Raw genomic sequence first — 23,289 nt, 5'->3', positions numbered from 1 at the left:
GAGCAGGCTGTGTTTTGTGTTTTGGCACAGAGTGTGCATACTGATTATTAATGCTATTATCTTACCTACAGTCCCTGCGTGCCCTTGAATAATGAAGTCCTGATCATTTAATTGTAAGTAAATTGCCCATGTAGTATTCCATGTCCATCACATTTAAATCAGGTTTTGTGCTGATTTGGTAATTGTCTTTTACTTATTTATGTACATAATTGACACATACTATTAGCGGACGAAACGAAAACCATTAAAATAATTAGGAGAAGGAGTAATGGAAGTAGTCAGGTAAAACAAAACATTTTATGCGTCTGTAATTATGAGCACATTTAAATACTCAAAAGACTAAGATCCAGTACAGTACACCTTTCATTTTCTTGAGTTTCTATTATTTGATGTTTTTTTTTTTCCTTTTCTTATAATGATCAAAAAACTGCAAGGCGCACATTCTCATTCAGAAAGCACAAAGAATCTATCTTCATTTGTTTCCTTGAGACACCATAATGCTATTTAATTATACACTCCATTAAAATCGAAAACAATAAAAGGCTGACAACTGATAAATGAATTCCCGACAGGACTGAGCTGGTGAAAATTAGCTTGTCACGCCATAAAGGAGAGTGACGCATGTCTTTAATGGCACCTAAAACATGGAAACATTCTGCAATTGGAGCTGATGACAGTGCGTCTGCCCACGTGTGAGATCCATTTGAATCCCGGCACAATGCGTCCTGCATGCTGGGGCTCTGGAGCTGAGTCTATCAATTCAGTCCCTCTGCCTCAGCACAACAAATCCCTTCCCCAGTGACACCGCACACAGCAAATTGGAATCATCAGCATGGTGGCCTTGAGCGTAGGTGGATTTTCGCTTTTCAAGAGTTTACACACAATGCAAATAAAGCACGTTCCTGAAAATATGGGCACACACCAGCAGGAAAGGGGGCATGCAGGCCTGTTGCAGAGACCAGATGACTATTAGCTATAAACACTTCATCAAGACTTCCTTTCCAATCTAAAGCAAGGCAGATCAACATGAACAGCTTTAAATTGATGCCTGAAAATACTGAATGACTCTTGGTTGTACACATTTTTTCTTCAAGTTCTAATTGTAAAACTGTGATGGATCTTATGAAAGGGTGCTTCAGTCTGATAAAGAATGTGCTGTAGATGGTTCTATATAAAACCTTTTTGAAAAGGGTTCTATATAGCACTAAAAAGGTTCTTCTATTGTTAGTGTTAAGATTATAACAAGAAGAAACATTTTGGGTGCTACATAGAACCCTTTTCCAAAAGGTTCTATATAGAACCATCTATAGCACATTTGTGCACATTTTCCATCAATCTGAAGGACATTTTCATGATTTAGATATAAACTATGGAGTTATGATATCAGAAGATATCAAAATACTTGATATAACCTACATCTCAATAGAGCATATTGAGTGCAGTCCTTTTCAAAGCTAGAAATAACTTATAAGATGTTAATAACACTGAATACCATGGCTATTCTTAGTATTTTATTAGAACCCCTGCAGCCATTTTGTTGGGCAAGCAGCAGTTATGACATAGCTTTTATGTGTTACTGCAGCTACAAGTACACTGCTGGCGGATAAAGGAAGGAAAAACAGCCAGAATGACCCCCAAAAAACAGACGCAGTCTCCAGAAAACACTGTGATTACAAGATTAGCTTGACTGATAGACTGGGATAGGTGTATGAGCGAATGCTGCTTTTCAATCCACACACTATGTTCATTATGCACAACACTAATGACTAATGAGTGCACTTCTAATGGGACTGCACTACTTTTTACAGACTACTTAGTGTACCAGTTTGTGGTTTGGGATGCAGTATAAGTAATGCAGTGGGAAATCTCATAACAAACCACCACTGCACTGCCAAAAGAACTTGATGTTGCCTACCAAAATGGTGCCATAGCATCAGAATATTATGAATATGCTAGTTTATCTCAGAAAGTTGTGCTTGCTTTCAGGAACATAGACAAAGGGAATAGGTATCAGGAGAGGGCTACAATACTGCTGTCCCCCGGGCAAGGTAATATGACATACCATTATGTTTCACTAATTCAGAGAGACACTTAATTTAATCATGTCCTCTAAATACTCTCCAAATACTCTATTGTACTTGATGAGTTATACAAAAGTCAGGCATTAACGAAGTTCAGCGCTACATATTGGATTTACAAACCTGTCCAGCAGGAATGCCACTGTGTTCAGCTTCATCCTATGTAATGGTTCCATTTTTGAAAAGCACTTTCAGTGCTGTTTTTGTTTTAGCATGTTTTTTGTCATATTTTTGACATCAAGGCATGTGGAACACCTGGTTGTGAACAAGAGAGACATTGTTTTGGCAAAGCCAGTGTAGCTACATTAGCATTTTATTTTAGGCTAAATGTCTTAGGAAGTTCTGGGACTAGCAAAGCTAAATACATGGCTTGAGTGCAGTGCTCCCTGGTGATTCTCCTGTCAACTGCAAAAGTAATAGTGAAAGGAGTTTCTCAGATCACAGGACAGCTTTCCTGTTGTACGAAAGGTAGTCACATTCTTTCATTTATTTGTTTGTTCATTTATTCAAAACACAACATTATTAGCCTACTCCAACCCATTTACTATAATGTCCACTGCATACATCCAATCACACATTTGACCAATGAATGTAACAATTCAACATGACTAAAGTGGTTTAATCTCACTTAATGAGAAGCTATTTTGTGAGGTAAACTTCCAAAAAATGCACAAGCATCTTGTCTCTGCAGTGGCCACTCAATCATGATGGTATGGAGTCTTCAGGCTGTGGCTAGGCTCAATATCTGCTTTTGTGTAAGCATATTTGTCTACTGTCTTCACTAGAACCTGCCTGACATCATTGCTAAGATGATGCCTCCAAGCTTTTCAGATCATTCTTCCATCCTGTTGTGGCAGAAGGATAAAGCAAAATCACCTCAGTTTATTGTTGTGTTGAAATTCTCCACATCTTTTGTTGTTAGTAATCCTTAATTTAGTGCATCTGTTTATGGATTGCTGGAGGGTTTGTATTTGGCACTGAGGCTTAAGAATATATTGAATAAAATGACCTGAAGAAGGTCAGTATGAACACTGACAAGCCCTCCAGTCCAAAATTTTCAAAATGGGGTTTACATTGTTAAAATAATGATTTTCTATCATGTTCTATATATTTTCCAGGTTATTTGTATACAATAAAAATGTCTAATGCACCTTTTAGGACTTTTCATTTGAGGGTTTTCTGTAGGTTTTTTTTTTTCTTACCTACTTACCTCCACAATTTTATGGGTCATTGCCAATTTCATGCACTTGCTAGTTCCCCCCAATACACAATGCCACCAAGCTTGGAGAGTTAAGGGTAGCACATTGTTGCTATCGAAACTTCTGTTTTTGGATTTAGATATTCAGTTGCCATTTGCATTGTGTCAATTTAATTTCATGAACAGTCCAATAGAAACGGCCCAAAATAACTATGATTAGAAAAACATTTGGTTACATTAACTTACATTGACAATTAAATTTTGTTATAGTTTGGAGGTATAAGGCTGTTTGTTGCATCTTTTCAAACTGCTGTTAATGCAACATCATTGGACATCTCAACATGATTGGAGGCAAATTATCCTCTTAGATGTGGCCACTGATGGAAACGTGGGAACTTGATATCCCAACAACATTCCTAGGCTAATGCTTAGATGATGGCACCAACCAGGAGCTTGTGTGTGTTTTTAAGATCTATTGAAAGGTTCCTTAGGGAATCAGAAGTCATTCTTGCTCCAAAGAACCCTTTCAGCACTTCATCCACAGTCCTAGACAATTAGCTCTCTGTTCAGGAACATAAAAATGCAAACTTGTTCTAGAGCATCATTATATGTATGGACTTCTGCCAGAAAATGAAACTGTTAGGGTGAATAAATGAGTTATTAGGAGATGGGAGATATAGTGATGCTACATTTATAAATGTGAGCAAATAGATGCATTTTCCCTCTTTTTGTCCTGCACTACCATCTCATAATATCTATGCAATAAACTGAAATGAAAGATCACCAGATTGTGACATGCTAAGCATCTCTGGTGATTTGTAATCACCATTGATTTCTTTAACATGAGTCTGCATCCACCTTATAAAGCAACTCTTTTGTTATGCATGCACACAGTTGAAAGACTCTGAGCGCAGAGTGAAGTGTGTCTGTCTCTTCTAGCACCACTGGAAGAGCAGGGAACAACCTTGGAAAATTCATTGTCTTTTGAAATTATCTTTTGATAATGACAGGCTTTGCTGTTGAAAGAAAATGTCCCTCAGAGCATTAAAACAGTGCTCCCACAGATAGCACTATGTGGCCTGAGAATCAATACAGCCAGGTCCTTCAGGTGGTTGTTAAAATTCCACTTTTATCATGTTCTCAGAAAAGCAACTGGAGCATAATAATATAAGAGATCAATACATGCCCATGCTCTCAGGGCTAGGTCAGGATATTAATACAGTTAAATCTTTGTGATACTACAATACAGTATAAAACAGATTACAACACTATAAATAATGATCCAGTGCAGCCTTTAAGTAATTATATTCCAGCACACTAGATATAAAAACACTGTTTAAGGAGGTATATCCTTAGAAGCCAACAGGGTTGGGTAGTAATGGAATACATGTAATCAGGATACAGAAAAAAAGTAGCTGTAATTCTTTATAGTTACAGTAAAAAAAGCCAGATTACATTACAGAAACAAAATGATTACCAGCAGGATTACATTCATATTCAATCTCATCATATTTCACTGAAAGTTGCCATAAATCTGTCACATGAGTCGTATAGATTTAAAGAGTTTTAAGAAGATGGGGGAGGCAGTGCTGCTGACAGGCGGGAATTCTGAAGATTTCTCCACCCAGCGTTCAAGTTCATTGTCTTTTATTCAGCCAAACTATAGTATTTTATTTTTTACTGCCAGAACTGAGATCTGTACTGTTTACTTTAGTATCTGAATTAGGTGTTTAACTTGGAATTCCACACCGCCACATTCTACAGCAGCAGACTGATCTGATCAGACTGTAAACTCTTTGTTCCATAAAATTCTATAGTTTGACTGGCTATAAATCAAACCTTTGAAACCTTAACTTAAGATGTTTAACTAACAGACTGAAATGGGAAAAGAGAGTGATTTAAGCCTTGTGAGTGGCAAAGTTTTATTTTAGTTAATGATTTCTTTTTTAGTAGTTTTCTATGGTGGCTAACAAGACCGTATTGAACGTACATTTAAAAACACTGTCAGACTCATAAATGTACTGCAAACATAGAAAACACTTTCAGAAAAATGACGACATGAGAGTTACATTTTACAAATGTGCTGCAAATAAAGAAAACACATGCACGTTCAGAAACGCTGCAAAAACCAGTCACAACACAACAGAAGCGAGTGACCACACAACAGACATGTTTCTGAAAGACTCAAATGGCTCAAAGCGGATTGAATATCTATGATGAAAAATCACTTACAGACGTAGATATGACTACCGACACATAGACACTCACATCCCAAGTTCATGGTTAGCCTGACTGGCTAGCCTGCTATCTGGCATGTTGTAGCTGTACTGTGGCAGTTGGCTAGAATTAATATTTACCAGATTTTTACCAGGTTTAAATTCTTGTTAAAAGGTTTTGTTGAAAGTATTTTTGTCTTGTCTTTATTTAATTCAACATCTTTATTTAAAAATAGGTAATCCAAAATGAATGGAAACTAATCAGATTACATTATTTTAATATAGCAGCATACACTACTACACCACCATCACATCAGGGTTTCTGCAGTGCTGAGAATGATCCACCACCCAAATAGTACTTTTTCTGTGAGGGTCCATAAGGGTCCTGATCACTGAAGAACAGGGTCAAAGGGGGCTAACAAAGTATGCACAGAAACAGGTGGACTACAGTCTGTAATTGTGTAACTACTAAGTGCACTTATATAGTAAGTGGAGCTGATGAAATGGACAATGGGCATAGAAACAAGGAGGCGGTCATAATGTTATGCCTAATTGGTGTATGTTTAATGGCATGGCAGCATAATAAATTACATTTCCATTCTACTTACATTATGTATCGACAGGTTTGAGTCTGTTCCAATTTTTTTCCATTTGATTAGGTGTCAAAAACAAAACAAGACTGTACATAGATCAATAATGTTTCATCAAAATTGAAACTATACAAACACAAATGTCATGTCTATTGAATGGGTAGAATCTGCAGTTTTGACAGAATTTCACTGCTTGTGTAAAAGAGAGATGAGTGAAAAGTAACTGATATGGAATTCTACCATATTTTTGTTATATCTGCCTTCTAGAAGTTAAATAATTGTGAGATAATTAGATATACAACAGCCCTTATTGGACATAGTCCCCAACATTTCTGAGGGCTTAGGTAATAGAAAAAGTGACATACTTAAATTAATTTAAATGTTTAGTGTTTGGTTGAAAATCCTTTAAACCTGATTTGGATGAATCTTTGATGTATTCTTAGCAAATAGTTTGCAAAAGACACATACCTCCAGACATGTGAGCACCTTTACAATCTTGTCTTGGCTTCAAACTTGTCTTCAAGAGATGCCTTCTGAATGAGGTTGAGGGATGGTGATTGACATGACTGGTCAAGAACATTTCACTATTTGGCCTATGTAGTTGGAGAAATCTGGGCAGTAAAGATGGTTTTCTGCATTTGAGAACCTAGCCTACTAGCACATTTGGCGGAAAAAGACCATTTCCAGTGGAAGCTGTAAACATGCTACCATGATTCACAGATGAGGTGGCAGGCTTTGGATCATGAGCAGTTGCTTTGTTTTCTCCACATCTTTTTCATTCTATTGCTCTAATACAGGTTAAATCCTTAAAATATATAGACTTATTACATACTAAGGCTTATTATTCAGTATCGACAGGGGCCCCATAGCAACCAGGTGGAGCTATTTTTAGGTTGTAGAAGTGTATAATGAAACTATGGGCCCACCAACAGGCCCATGCCCTTTAAGGGGTCAATCTTCATCACATGTCCACATGACTTGGTCTCAGAACTCATGAGGCTTTTATGTGCAATAAACTGCATGTTTTAGAGGATTACCAGTGAGTTACATCTCGTGGTGAATCTTCTGTGGTGAGGTCATGCTGGTGTATTCTTCTCTTTAGGGCACATGGAAATTCTGCAGAGAGGTCATCCACACCTGTAGTCTTCTATGGTCTGCCAGGTCATATTACTGATCTCAACAGTGGGTTGTTGCTTTCTTAACAATGCACCAAACAATTGATCTGCACAGTATTTTGTCTGGGCCTCTGATTAATTCTGATTTTTCAGCCTAATGCTCTTCTACTTTACTGGTACTGACAGTTCTTTGGTCTTCATGCTGAGAGACAAAAGCAACTGCTTCCAGATGCAAATTTCACATCTAGAAACAACTATAGATCTTTTATAAACTCTCTTGTCCATAAGTTAATGATGAAACATCACTTAGCTGGCCAAGAAAGAAATACTGGCAATTGTCTAATTACTTGTGAAATGGGGAGACTATGTATGGGACGCTGTAAAAAAAGGGCGGATTAGGATGATTCTTGGGGCCCAAAGTGACTGTGTGTGTGTGTGTGTTTGTGTGTGTGTGTGTGTGTGTGTGTGTGTTTGTGTGTGTGTGTGTGTGTGTATGTGATTTAGGCCAGCTGAAAGATTGTTAATTGAAATGCTGCATTCATTAAATAATAATTAAAGACTAGTTTTAAGTACAGAGCCAGCATTAAAGCATTCAGCATTCTGTCACCCCTCCACTGGGCCCCTCTGTTTAAACATTTAGTTTGGACAGGGTATCCTCCAAAAACCTCAGAATTAAATTAATTTTAGTTTCTAATTAATTAATTTTTGATGCTCTCTGCTATTACAGTAATACACTATACAAGACTGCGTTGTTCATGATAAGTTCTCCTTATGTATTGTTGTTTCCTTGATCCAGCCCCCGCCTCACCCACCACCTCAAAAACAAAAGTGGTTTGATCCTCTGTGTACATGTCTCTTGTTAGTATCTGTCCACCAATTCTGACCTGGATAAAATGAAACCAAACTCACAAATGGAAGGAGTGGAGAGAAAGAAAACAATAAATGGGCAAACAACTTCTGACCTATTTAAAAAAGCAGGTGAGCCTAAAGTGGCAAACAGTAAACACGTATATTGTAGTACCATAAACTAGCTAGCTAACTTGTGATTAGTCATATCTATGGTGATCAGCTACTGTCATTTATAACAAGCACGAGCTAATAAAAAGCACAGGATTTGATTCAATGCAAATAAGTATTTTTTAAACAGTGTTTCTGTGATCATAACCAAAGTTAACCTCAGCCCAGCAGTTAACTGTAAAACAGTTCCAGAGGCCATCGCTGAGGTAGAGAGAGCAGCACCTTGTCCTTTTCTGATGTAACTGAGGACATGAGACAAAGTGAGCTCACCAAAATAAGCAGCTATTAGGTGTTCCAACCAGCAAACCATTTGCTGAGCAGTTTTACTGAAAATGACAGTAATTGTTTTTTTTTTTTATCTTTTGCATTTCCCACTAATCACATTGATTGTTTTGAGCACAGACCAAGTTTAAGTCTAATCCTTATTAAAATAGAGTGATTGATGATTTAAAGCACATTCTCCTTATTGCCAGCTGTGCAACCCATAAATGTGCACCAACCTCATGAAGAAGGTTACATGTAATAAATACATATTACATTTTTTCCTTTCCTTTATTTTATTTGGGGTGCTGGACATATTATTGTCCCTGAAGCTACACTTCTGGATGTGACAGATCTATCTGAACAAAACTTTATGTTCTACTGCAATTGTTTAGCATTTTTTCATTTCCCCACATAAATCACTAGTACAATGATCTCTCTGCTTTTTCGTTTTGCTATCATGTTCTCTCAATCACTGAAATGTAAAGATCTAACTTGAAAGTCAACACAAAGTAGAAGGTAGTCCAGTGTTCGCCACAGGCACTAAGGACACTCCATCCTACCATATATCTATTGAATATTAGCCAAACCAAATGAATTAAAGAGTTTTGCTTCAACAGCCAAGATGTAACATAGTTGAGAAAAAGCAAACATCACAGTTTCAGCCAGCTGCATACAGTATATTAATATGCAATAATATTGATATCACAACTTGCTGTATGCTGGAGATGGTAGCATGGTCAAAGTAAATTGTACCACATTTAATGTTGTGTCGGTTCTACTGAGGCAAATGAGGTGAAGTAATGCAAAAAAATTTTCAAGCCCAAAATTACTACCAGTATCCATGACTATGTATAGTGTGATTTGATGTGATTCCTACAGAGTTCTCTCAATATAAACGTAAATATATTCAAACTTCTGGTTCTCAGGCGGGAAAGGGTGGAGAGCCCTCTCTGGGTCGGGGATAGGCTCTTGCCTCAAGTGGAGGAGTTTAAGTATCTCGGGGTCTTGTTCACGACTGATGGTACAAGGGAGCAGGAGAATGACAGGCGGATTGGTGCTGGGTCAGCAGTGATGCGGGCTCTTTACTGGTCTGTTGTGGTAAAGAAAGAGCTGAGCCACAAGGCAAAGCTCTCGATTTACTGGTCGATCTACGTTCCCACCCTCACCTATGGTCATGACCGAAAGAACGAGATTGCGAACACAAGCGGCAGGGTGTCTGGACTCTCCCTTAGAGATAGGGTGAGAAGTTCAGTCATCCGGAAGGGACACGGAGTAGAGCCGCTTCTCCACATCGAGAGGAGCCAGCTGAGGTGGTTCGGGCATCTTGTTAGGATGCCTCATGGACGCCTCCCTTGGGAGGTGTCACAGGCAAGTCCACCCGGGAGGAGACCCCGGGGAAGACCCAAGACACGCTGGCGTGACTATATCGCCCAGCTGGCCTGGGAGCGCCTCGGAATTCCCCCCAGGGAGCTAGTGGAAGTGGCTGGGGAAAGGGAGGTCTGGGCCTCATTGCTTAGGATGCTGCCTCCGCGACCCGAACCCCGGAGAAGCGGAAGATGATGGATGGATGGATGGATGGATGGATGGATGGATGGATGGATATATTCAAACTAAAGCTAGCACTCTGTGCTTTAACCTCCAATTCACTTTGGTGGAGTACAGAGACGCAATGAAAATTATATTACTTGTCTGGCCTTCAACCCTGGACCACATAGTAAATACAAAATATGATAGATAATGAACTTCATCTTGATCGACTTTCTCCAGTGTCACTGTGAATGTAAATGGCAATCCTATTAAATCAGTTAAAGTCAGTGAAAATCTTGGATTCATTTTTGAATCTTCACTTTAATTTGAGCCCCATGTAAAATCACTTACTAAGACTGCATTCTAGCATTTGCATGACATTGCACAACTCTGTCAACTGCTCAGCAATGTTGATGCCAAAGTGCTGGTTAACACCTTCATTTTGTCCTGCATTGATTATTGCAGCTCCCTGTCCAGTGGTCTCCCTGTTAAATTGCTAAACTTCAGTCGGAGCTCAGCAGCTAGAGTCTGTACTTTTACCAAGCACATTGCACACATCACTCCCATCCTCCATCAGTGTCACTGGTTACCAATATCTTCTCGAATTAAGCATAAACTTCTCCTTCTAACCTTTAAAGCTCTTAATGGTCTTTCTCTATTTACCTTAGTGAACTCCTTCATCCATACTGTTCCTCTAGCTCCCTCAGATATTCTGACACTGGACATCTTGCTGTCCCACACACAAGACTCTCAACAGTGGGTGGCAGGCCTTTCAGTGCTACTGCTCCCAAACTTTGGGGCTCGCTACCTCAATCTCTTTGTGACTGCTCTATCCTCTCTTCATTTTAAGTTCTACTTCTTCAAAGTGTTAGGTCTTTTTTCCCTCCTCTTTGAATAAATTGAATGTATTATTATTATTATTATTATTATTGTCATTATTATTGCTGTTATTATGAAACAATGTTTCTGAACAATAATGTGTTGGTGAAAAACACTTTTTTTAAACTACCAACACTAGTTAGCAAAAAAAGATCTTAACCCCATTAAATGGCCAGGACTCACTAGCTGGAGCAAACATTTATTACAGGCTTATAGCTTCTTAGTAATTCAACCGGTTTCCATTTTCTTATTTGTAGCGATTGAATAATGAGCCTTAAAATGTAAAAAAGCTGTGATTTTAAGAGTTTAATACAACAGTTCTTCTCTATGAGGGAGAATTACTTTACATCCTTCATAGTTGGTGTAGCTGTACATGTTATCAGTTAATGAAGATATAATTGAGAAGTACAGAGGAGGTTGAGTATAGCTATCACATATATAACTATCACAATTAGTTCATTAGAATGGTGCTGTTGACATAATGGATGTGAAAGGAAGTAGACCACAGCTCTAATGACGCTGCTAAGTAGGCAAAAATAATTACAATAATCACAGAAATGTAATAGGCTCCTATATCAGCATCTTTCAGTGCGGTAAGCCAGCTATGGATGAAATTGTCTAGCAATATCTTTTGATGCTAGTGATGCTGCCAATCACTGTCAGTCCACAAATAAATATGTACTTTAAGACATGGTATCATTGTTTGTGAGATGAGCTCGCTTATCATGTGTCACCAGTGTGCTATGAGATAATTTCCATTTGGGAGAATGATGCTCAAGCTTTGAGCAGTGACATGTAAATATAAATCCTTTATACAATATCACCTTCCTCCTCTAGTTCCACAGTCTGAGTTTGTGCCCATATTTCCCTTTGAGCATTGCCAGAATTGTATGACCAGTTTGACATGACCTCATTCAGTGCACAGCAGCTTTTCAGAATGTTTATACCTACCATGTCCCAGGTTTTGTTTTTCACTATTAGCCTTATGTTTATGAGAAAACCGGTTAAGATTTAAAATAAAAAAGCAAAGAAATAGAGTTATTAAACTGTGTAGTATGGAGGTCCCAAAGGGTCAATCCAGAAATAGTCTATTCTGACTATGAGGGCAAAAGACCAGTCCAGACCTGGAATCATAATACCAGGAGCTATAGACTGGAATCTGTAATATGGTGCAGGCTCAGTCATTTCATCCATTCCTCATTGTCCAATTATCAGTTTGTGGATCAAAGCTCTATGCATATTGGCAGATGCTTCATTGATCCACCAAGTAGCCAATATCATGATGACTTGACCAAACTTTATGACCACCCAAACAGAGTCACATAAAATTCCAGTGTTCTTCAGATGTTCTTTTTTTATAAAGGAAGATTCTTTGAGATTGTGTCTTTTAATCATGCAATGATTATCAACAACCTCCCACTGCCTAGAAAATTCAGTTATTTTATCGCTCCATTTCTATCTGACTGTTTTCCATTTTCCTTCAGGTCAAACTCTCAGGGCCTCTGGGGAACGGCTGATTAAGCTTGGGTTTTCGGAGGCACAGCTTGCCACTAGCTCTGCTTTCAATTATTCACAAAAACACAGCCTCCACTCCAACCGGGGTACACTTAAGATCGGCCCACAAAGCTAGTAAAAGTGGTTTTGAAAGTGGTTTTCAGTTGAAAGAACATGTGTTAAAACACATTCAGGCTGTGCAAAGTCCAGAGCAAAATCCATTACACTTACCATATTTATTGAGGACACAGGTCCAATGCTGTTAACGAAGATATCAACATCGATGACTGTCGGTTTAACTGCAGGAGCAAAAAGAAGAGATCATGAACCATAATGACTAACATCACAGGAACAGCCTACTGACATTACAGTCAATGGGCCTCATTCATCAACATCTCTTCTTTCACATACTTTAAATAGCAGTTTTTGAAAAGTTCATATGGTTATAGGAAAAATTATACATGCCCACAAATACATTCTTTCTTACCAGCTGTTGCCAAATTGGACAGAATGTTGAAAAATCTCATTCAACCTGAATTTTATGTGTTACAGCTAATCAAAATTTGGCTAATATACATGGCACAAAACGATCATAAATGTGATCATTCACACGTTCACAAAATAAGGATCATAGTAGTTAGTGGGAATAATAATAATGGGCCTCATTTATCAATATCTTCCTTAGTTTTTTTTTTTTTTTGATGAATTTGTTCTCGAGAAAGGTTTTTAAGAAGAAGTCTATGTCAGGTTCATGTTCCTAACTGCAGAATTTTCTGCACCTTCATGCTCTTGAGTGTGTAGATTCTGTTCTTACCTAAGAACAAATCCCAAATAAGAAAACACTGGAGAATGTCAGAATCTTCATGGAAACTGCATAAATGGGTTTACAATAATAATAATGTTTACAACAATAGGAAATCAAACAAAAAACAAGCATCGACAAGGCAGTTTAATTCTGGGAGCACTGAAGATTTCTACAGTAAAGGTTTACTATCATCTTACAAACTGAGAATATTATACATAAGACTCCAACTAGGCTTGCTTTCATTGCCGTAGGGTTTCCTCTTACAGCTGCTCTGTACTGTCAAAACTCATTTAGAGTGATCATAGGATCCTGGACCATCTGCTAATGTCGATTAACATTGCCAGGTGACCCTTTTTAATTACAGGAGGTTAAAACGGCTCAAAGATTCAACATGCTGCAGTTGCGGGGAAGGATCATGGACAAAAAGTCATACAAAGTTACTGAAGTTGTGGCAAACACTGCACTATTTAATGCTGCATGCTGTGCAGAGCATGCAGAGCTCTTGATCACAGTGATCAATATGTTAAACACTGCCTTCACTGGCAACAGCTAAAAAGCTCTGGCTAAATTTAAAGTATGAAGGAAGTGGAAGTAGGAGAAAAAGCAGTGGAGGTGAGAAGATTTTGATAGGATTTCTCTGACAGCCCTCCATTAGTATGTTATTCTCTGTTCCAGAATTCAGAAGCCTCACAGCCGTGTGTGTGTGTGTGTGTGTGTGTGTGTGTGTGTGTGTGTGTGTGTGTGTGTGAGAGAGAGAGAGAGAGAGAGACCGGTTTCCAGAGAGGTGTAAGTGGGGGTGTTCAAGTAGCAGTCACGCACACAGCAGAGACTGAAAAAGAATGATGCTGTCATAAATTTTTAAACATAGTTTTAATTGCGTTAAATTATTCTGAATGTGCAAAATAAACATGATGTAATGGAGTCATCTGTTATATTATCTGTTATATTGTAAAACTGATGTGGCGATCTGGCTCTCTCTGTTTATGACGGTGGTTTAATGTATTAGTTTCTTAAAATATGTGTGGCACAAAGGTCTATGTGTTGGTCATATCAAGTAGAAAGTTTCTTCGCACTTTCTACTTTGTGTTCCTTGTTGCACCGTGATGTTCCAGGAGAGACCGTAGTTTCACTCCACTGTGTACTTGAACATAGATTGAATGACAATACAAGCCTCTTGACTTGACTTGACTTGACTTGATTATTGGGTTTGCGAGTTTGGTCCCCAATGATATCACAGCCATCCATGTCCAACAGTTGAAGAGAGCATAATTGGCCTCACTCTCCCTGGTTGGAGGACGGGGGTAGGGGTAAGAGTGCCCTAACTCTCCTCCCATCACTAAGTGTGATACCAGCCAACTTGGGCAGCTGTTAGCATTCTCCTCCAAGTGTGTTGAGCTGTCCAGTCATCAAGTTTGAGAAGATGCTGCTGGCTTTATATGTCTCAGAGGAAGCAAGTGCTGGCCTTTATCCTCCCAGCTTATTTGCATCAAGAGACATACAGTATCTAACAGGTGTAATCTGCAATGACTAAATTGGGTCCATTAAAAAACCACAAAGATTCTCTAAAACACACAAGTGTTTACATAATTCCCCATTTTTCCAGTAATGGAGATCTGCTATTTTGTTTGAAAATGTTTTTTTTTCAATGTCCTACTATTTTATCTTATCTTGGTATTTATAAAAATAGCATATGAAAAACACGCAGGTTTATGTGGTCATTTTGGATAGTAAATAAAATGGCTGTATTTGTGTTGTAGTCATCACGACCCCTGGTTCCTCCACCACCACTGTAAAGAAATCCGTTTCTCACATCAGACCACTCTGAATCACTTTTTTTTCCATATCAACCACTTTGGTGGACGTCTACTTTAAAGCTTTTAAGCTCCTCAGAACCATGCATCAAAGCCAAGAATCATTTAGGAACCTTTATATTTAAGGGTGTGTTGCCATTTCACTTAAGCCAAGCTATAATAAAGACTCTGAATTCTGAAAAGAGAGCAAAGGATATTTACTTTTTGTGCATACTTTTGTGTCTTACTTCATAGAGCAATTTCACAATAAATGTTTATACTCCCACTGGTAGCATTGTTTACACGCTTAAAAATTCAGAAGCTCTTTGGAGTGACGCCATGGAAGAATCATTTTTGGTTCTCTAAAGTAGATTTTCTCAGTCACTGGGCTGAGGACCACAAGTGGGCCTTGAAGCAACCTCTAGTGATTCAATACTGAGAAGGAGCCAGTGTTGCATAGTGGGCCAGTAATGCCATTTTGCTGAGAAAGGATAATTTACTTAATAAGAAGGAAGTATAAAATGCTTTCCAACAGTAAACAATATTAATACAAGCCAGGCAACAGTAGTGCACAAAGCAGCATTATTTACCTTTTGACCTTTGCCTCTAGAAACAAAAGGCACTTCTCCAAAGTTTTGTATTTTATTGAAAACAGAAATTCCCAACTGAATGTTTGAATCTGTCATCTACTTAATCCTAACTAAAAAAAGGCTGACAGGATAACTTACGAAAGTAACCCTTCGCCTGCAATTTGCAGGTAAAACTGTATCAGGACATTCAACAGACCTGCCCCTAACTAGCAAGCATGACATCATGGAGCTGACGTCAGAATCAGTGAGTAATTCAGTCTAAAATCCTGATATTATTGCTCTGCTGTATGGCCTTAATATTCCAACAAAGGGTTAAAACAGCGATATGGTTCACACATCAGATCACTCTGTCCTCACTATCCAGAGTAACGTCATCCACTTGTGACCATCCGCCAGCCAGCAATTCAGCTCCAAAAATCCAGTATGCATTGATTTTGAGTAGTAAAAATATCTGATATTAAATATGCAGCTCAATCTGTAATTAGAAATAAAGCCTTTCTTGCTGTATATCAGAGTTTTAGCACTGAGCATGAATCCAAGAGGACAGAAAATCAATAAAAAACATGTCTGCCTTATGCTAATTGTTTATTTTTGCTCATACTTAGCAACAGAATGAATCACTATCAAAATTAGTGAACTTTCAGTTCACAGATACTCCAGACTAACAATTTCTGAAAAGATAACTACTACTGCGCTTGTTTTCAAATCTTTCATTAAACAGTACAAAAATTAGCAGGCAGTAGGTAAGTTTTATTTATCAGAAATGACCCACATTCATAAAGATATCAAATTTCTGTTAGCATTTACATGTCAAACAATGGCACATCTGAATAGCCCAGGTTCTCCTGAAAATAACAACACATGGCATGTATGACTTTCACATGTAAATACTTTATAATTACAATTGTAATTGTAATTGACCCAAAAAATACACCAAATATTCCCTGAAATTTTTAAGAGTTAAAGAAACTAAACCAAAAGACATTGTATTTAAAGTTTATTCCCAATATTTTCCAAATGGCATTTTAAGAAGACCATAAAAACCTCAGCAACAGCAACAGTAATACTAATTATATCAGCATGTATCAAACTGCAGACTACTTTAGTTCATTACGAGATCTCGTCGCTTTAAGAGCTCCACCAGTCACCACATAAAGAAACCAAACTTCCAAGTGGAACAAAAGGACATTCATAAAAGCATCCAGTAGAGTAAATGTGGAGGTGATTTTTATGCAAAAGCACTCATGTTAGCTTCATGGACTACCAGTGAAGGCTGGCATCCAAGCAGGACCCAGAATGGTGATGTAAAAGACTGTTATCCATTAAGTGTTGACCTTTGCGGCACTAAAGCGGTGCATATTTGAATCTGCCATTAATTTGCACTGAAGAAGTTCAACAGGTTTCTATGGGCTGGGCTTCCACTGGCTTTCACAAACACATTCATGTAGACTGCACACTTTAAAAAGGTGGCTCTTCTACAGTCTTGACATCATAACAATAGCAGAACCCCTTTTTGGTACTATATAGAACCATTTTCAAAAAAGGTTCCATATAGAACCAAGTACAACACATTAAGGAGGCCGTGCTTCCCAAGTGGTCTTAAAGGGAAAACAATTTTTCAACATTTCAGCATAATAAAATGGTTAAGACATAAAGTAGTTTGATGTGAGAACTGTTTACAGTGATGTGGATAGGAACCAGACATCCACCTCTAAAAGCTTCCTTTACAGAAAGTTATTACATTAAAAATTCATTACAAATATGCTGCCTGATGTCTGACACATTGTTTTATGACAGTTTTAATCCATTTATTTTAATTCATTCTTGGGGGGAGGGGGGGGGGCTATTTTATCATCATGTATATTACACATAAAAATCAGAAGACATGTGTAGGTTCACCGGTGTTTTGGATAGTAAATAAAATGTGTGTGTCATAGACATGGTGACCCCCAGTTTCTGTCATGTGAGTCTCTGCGATTAACCATTTCACACCAAACCACTCTTCATGTTTACATCTCAAACACTGAATTGTTCAAACATTTTGAAAAATTGGTGGAATTCCCCTTCAAAGCAACCCCACTGATAAAAAGGACTGTAGGATTTTCAACAACTGTATACATAAGCTAATAAGCTTTGTTTTAATAGTGAAGGGAAAAGTCTAAATTTAAATGACTGTATTGACAGCATGTAATGGCAAGCAGGAGGTTTGAGGCGTGAATAGGGGAACACTCTGGAAATGTTGCATAGAATTTTTAGGGGAGAGGAAAGCCCATTCATAAATGTGATTTTGTCCCAAACAGAATGCTACAAAGAGTCCTTCCCTACTGAATATAATCCTTAGCCCAGTTCATGCATTAATGTATCAGCTTGCTGAACTGTAAGGGTTGTTTCAGGCTGAACTGAAGATATGAGTTAAAAATGAAAAGAAAATCTGACTATGAACTGTTTCATATCATAGACACAGGAGAGCATCCACCATGTAGCGGACTCCGCATCCAAAGCAGAAAACACCAGAAGCTTCTCTTCCTCTCCTTGTCTCTTTCATTCTGGCCTCATTCAACCCTGGACCGATTCCTTCAGTCCTACCACACTGAAGCATGCATGCTTTTCCCTCAGGCATTCTCCCTCTTTCTCATACAAGAGTGACATTTTCAGCCTCCCTACTGACTCCCCAAATACCTTATTTGCAGAACACTTGTCAAAATACAAATTCTCATCAGCGTCATGCCACTGATTTTGTTTTGCTTTTTTCCCGTTTATTTTGGTTGTTAGATACAAATGTTAATAAAATTCAGTGTTAATGAAAGTCGAAGACAGAGCAGACACCAAAGCATTAGCTGTCGAGTGCTCTCTGTCTTACACTATCGCAATTACTATTGTTAATTCAGCTGACAGTAAAGCACTGCTGAGAGGAGAAGACATGAAGGCAGAGAGAAACCTTTTTTTGCTCAGCCACAGACTGAAACACCAACACAAACAGCCCATGTTTCATTAACCTCTTAGACTCCAGGCTTATTCATCAGTTATTTCTCTGAAGATTTTCAAGAATTACTAGAGGTGTAAATGTCCTCAATCTACTCTGTAATTTGATTAGGACTATTAGGACCATGACTGGATTTGACTGGATTATTTTGGTACAATTCAAACTGATTAAAACACAGTAATATTTACACGGTAGAGGAATGTACGGTCGTATAAGTTTTACATGTATTGTTAACACATCCTCTCCAGTGAACATCTGCATAATTTAAAGCACAGTAAGTGCTTATTTGCTGAATTTATCACATTGGCAGAAGAATAAAACATAAAATATTGTCACAGTGCAAAGACAAACATGTATCTTCATTTTTGTCATTTTTTAGCTTTCTGCATCATTTGAACACAGTGGATGTCCTTATATTGAGTGAAAATTTCAGGATGAATGGACCAATAGAAATGCTCCAAAATTACTTGAAATGAAATATCTTTACATTGACTTACACTGAAAGTCAAGAATATTTTTGCCTTCTCCTTTAAAGTTACTATTTTGGAGATGTTTGTTTTTCTTTGGACAGTGACAACATATACATGAAATTGCAATTGTTATCTGTCTGCTGAGCTGGTCAACCTACTCTAATGTGATCAGGATATATTCCAATTACAGAGGTCAAAGAGTGTAGACCAGTAACAGTAAGCCTTTTACTTACTATTACTCTTATTGTCTTCATTTAGAACTCATGTATTTGTTAATTTATTTTTGGAAAAATTTTTTTTTCCTACCTTTTTTGATAAACATTTTTCCTCCAGTGAATATACACACACATGGGTTGTAAAAGCCTATTCCCCTGTGTCAAGTTGCTATTGTGGAAGATTCACTGCTGTTTCCAGCATCCAAATTCTGATTAACTACAACACATTAGGTTCAAAGGGATTTTTGCAAATATTCTATAAAGCTTGTCCAGTTGTGCAGTTGCCCTATGAAAGAACACATTTGTGGGTTTAACATGGTTAGGACAATTCCTTTGATTTGTCTTGACTATTTTTCAGTCAAATTTTGTCCGTTGATATAGTTTAGACATAGTCTGCTTGCGACTGATGAATCCAAAGTGACCACATGCTAGAAGCATTTCTCAACATGAAACATCAATACAAGCAGAAATCACAGCTGCAAGAACTCATGCATGATAGAACAGGCCTTTAGTTAGACACCAACAACAACAGTCTGAATGTGGTAGAAGTAGATCAAATTTCCCCAGAGACATGATGAGAACCTTACTGTGCTTTCAGAGGAGATTTTAGTCTATAGTACACAGCTATAAAGGAATCTGCTTAGAACTTGGGATGCAACTTACAGGCCATTTCAGACCAGTCCAGATAAAGACACTGTCAGCCTGTAATTAACAAATGTGGTAATAAAGGATCACTAAGCAAATGTTAACAGGCTGCTTGTGGAGGATCAGGCTAAATCACTGTGTTGAGCCCTGCCCTACTCCCTCTGCCCTCATGATAATTTAAGGCTTCTGCCAGGCGCCTGCTGAGGTGTCATCACACTTTAGCATCACTTACACCATCACTACTTCTCTCTTTCTCCAATCTCTCTCTCCCGATCTCACTCTCTAATCCACATGCTCCTGCGTCCCACAGCAATAAAGCCTGAGGGCAGAATGCAGGGTGAGTGGGCACACACTAGCCAGTGGGCTAGCGCGTTGAGACTTTGATTCAGCTGTGGAACACCACGCTCACTCAGCCTGTGCGACCTTAGGGGAAGTAGGGAGACTCTTGGTAATGTTGTTTTCTATACGAGTAATCCGATTTGGTAATGTGAACTAGTGTCCCGTGTTAGTAGATTTATGGAGAGAGGTTTGGGGGCACACTCTGACAGAGAGTGTCCAGCTGGCAGGGATAGGACCCCACCAGATATCTCTCTCATGTCTTACCCCTATACATATTAATCGTGCCATTAATCCTGCCTCAGACAGGTGATCGAGGAGAAGAGTGAGGTAACGAAGAGATTAGAGAACAAAACAAAAAGAGGATGATGTGATAAATGACCAGAAAGAATGGAAGAGGAGAGGTGCGAGAGATAGAAAAACAAAAGCTTGTGACTGTAGGTGGAATTTTGTTCCTGAATAAGTGACACTGTTTTTAAAGACATATTGCACTGTACTTTTGCTTTATACCAATTATACAACACATTCCTCTCACCATGATACCACGATGAGATTGTAACTAATAATAATGTAATTCATTGTCTTGGATGACTTGGATTCACTGTTGTCGAGAATGTTTGGTTTCTTGACACATTGTATACTACAATTGAAATGTAACTCCTTAGACGGCCAGGGCTCACCGGCAGACCCAAAGTTTTATTACATAATTCTATAACCTAAGAATAGCTAAGATAGTTTGTGAAACAAAATAGCATAGAGTTTAGTAGTGATGCACTGAAATGAAGTTTTTCTTGGGTCAAAAACCAAAAACAACAACAAAAAAAAACTTAATAAAACTAACAATAAAATATTGCAAAAATTCGAAAATTATTGCATTACACTGTCTGAAAAAAGGTAGTGTACAGGTACATTTTTTAATCAAAGCACAAACAATGTGAATGTACATTAAAAGGTACAATAATGGTCTTAAGGTCCAACTATGGACCTTAAATAAGTACATATATTTGTACTTTTTTCATAAACAAATGTTTTCAAAAAAACAAATAAAATAAAGTGCCTGGAGTCAAGACATGGTGTATGGAGTTAGCGCAACTTAAAAGGTATAATTGCAATGGAACTTGGTACAATTAACTCTCCTAACTAAAGGTACTGAAAACATGCTCTTTAGGGTTGTGGTTCTCAAAGAGTCCAGATTTTTTACTCCAATCTAACATTCAAAACAAAGGGATAGAGCAAAACTGTGGACCACCTAAGAGTCTCTGTATGTGAACCACTGCTTTAGGGTACCACTTTAGTAATGTGAGGGGTATCACTGCAGTGGCAGTTTAGTACCTTTTTTCTTAGAGTGGCTGTAGTCATGTACATGTACATGTACAGCATGTAGCCAGAAATCAAATGTTCTCAACATCAGGGAGTGGTTGGTCGTCCAAGGCAATGAAATCCATTATGATTAGTAATTCTTTGCACTATGGCACCGTCTTTCGTGGTTTTTTTGCCAGTTCATAAACTGTGGCTATGGGTGACACGATTGTGCCTGCAGGGAGTTTCTGCTCTCACTGTTTTGCTGTATTCTGCATATTGAAGAGGACTTCATGAATCAAACCTGTAAAAGAGATGTTCTTGGGTGTTGTACCCCACTGAATATTGATTACTGATCATTGAATATTGATCACTGATCTAATGCCCCTCACAGAAACTGAAATAGTTCCACCTGGCCAACATTTCAGTGCTTTCCTAGTACTCCCTCACACCTCCAGGCACTTGTTCTTGAAGGCCATTCTGATTCTTAGAAGGATCAAGGGACATTTCAACCAGCATCCTCTCAAACTCTTGATTTGACTTGAGAAAAGGAGTCTACAGAACTTTTAACTTCAGACAGTGCCATGTCTTTATCCTGAAATACATTTTTTGCCACAACAGCAGGTGGTCTAATGTTAAGAGAAGTGCAACAACAACCAAGATCATTGAATCAAACCAGCTTGGTGTTGGGTGCTTGGGCAAGGCACTTCTACTTCTCTAGGTAATGCTGTAGGTAATCCTAGTCTGAGCATTGAATTAACCCTTTAAAATGGACCAATAAAACTTTATGGTGAAGAAATATCCAACATACCAGGGGTCAGGGACCCAAATGTTAAGAAGAGCCATTTTGTCCTTTCAACAAAAATCAAACCACCTTGGGAGCCACAACACTTTATGTCCATTTTACCATCTTGGCTGTAAATATGTCTCAGCATATGCTAATGTACTAGTACAGGCTAAAATATAATATAAACAAAAACACAGATTTAGTTCGCTATACTTTAAGCTTTTGCTTAAAGCTGCTTTAAGCTTTAGCTGTAGCTGCTTTTCTCACATGTCCAGCAGGAAACCTTTCCTCAAAAGTATAATAGTTTCTTGTAAAATGTCTCCCAACATTTGACTTTTCATGAGGCTAAAGTCAACTTGTTATTCACCTGCTTCTTGTTCAAGCTTTCCAGTTCCATGTTAAATTATGCCTGAGCTACCAGAATGTAACTGCTGCACCATTTAAGGTGGAATGGGGAAAATTCGAACAAGTAACTTGCGAATGAGAAGCTGACTTTAGCTTTGCAACTTTTTAGTGTTTGACAGTCTCTCATTGCAGACTAAATGTATCAGGAAACCAGCTTGAGTGATTAGAAATACAAATATGTTCATTTGTCTTCAAATTATTGATGTTCATCTTAAATCTTTCTCTATGCCTTTTTGTCAGCTACTAGCTAGGCAAGACTGTTGTCTGCATTGCTATGTGACCAGCAGTATTTGCGTAAGTCTATAGGGTTAAAGGTTGGTGAATAAGCAATTACAGGCTACAGTAACTCCAGCGTTTAAGACCATTTCTCATTAAAACTGTGTCAGCAGAGCTTTTTTTACTGCAAAGGAGTATAATTTTATTTTTACTTAAAAATCTAATTCTGCTGTGGAGCCACAACAGAGCAGTAAAAGAGACATATACAGCTACGGAGCTGCATGTTGCCAACCCTTGCAATAGACTAATCAGCCAGTCCTACTATATTTGTGAATATTTCACTTGCTTCCTTCAGCTAGTTAAACACATA

General features: G+C 38.1%; 1 protein-coding gene across 3 annotated transcripts in view; it reads right to left on the bottom strand.

Annotated features, from left to right (window-relative positions):
- The window catches only part of LOC108441187 (gamma-aminobutyric acid type A receptor subunit gamma3), a 146,883-nt gene that overhangs the window by 92,174 nt on the left and 31,420 nt on the right, over positions 1-23,289 (bottom strand). For all 3 annotated transcript variants that reach the window (XM_017720584.2, XM_017720590.2, XM_017720598.2), the window contains exon 4: positions 12,610-12,677. In XM_017720584.2, the coding sequence (XP_017576073.1) occupies positions 12,610-12,677 (68 nt within the window). The remainder of the gene's footprint in view (positions 1-12,609; positions 12,678-23,289) is intronic.

This window comes from Pygocentrus nattereri, chromosome 26 (genome assembly GCF_015220715.1).
Source record: "Pygocentrus nattereri isolate fPygNat1 chromosome 26, fPygNat1.pri, whole genome shotgun sequence".
NCBI classification, from domain to species: Eukaryota; Metazoa; Chordata; class Actinopteri; order Characiformes; family Serrasalmidae; genus Pygocentrus; species Pygocentrus nattereri.
Note: the sequence above shows the minus strand (reverse complement) of the source record. Positions and strands in the feature narration are given on the sequence as shown.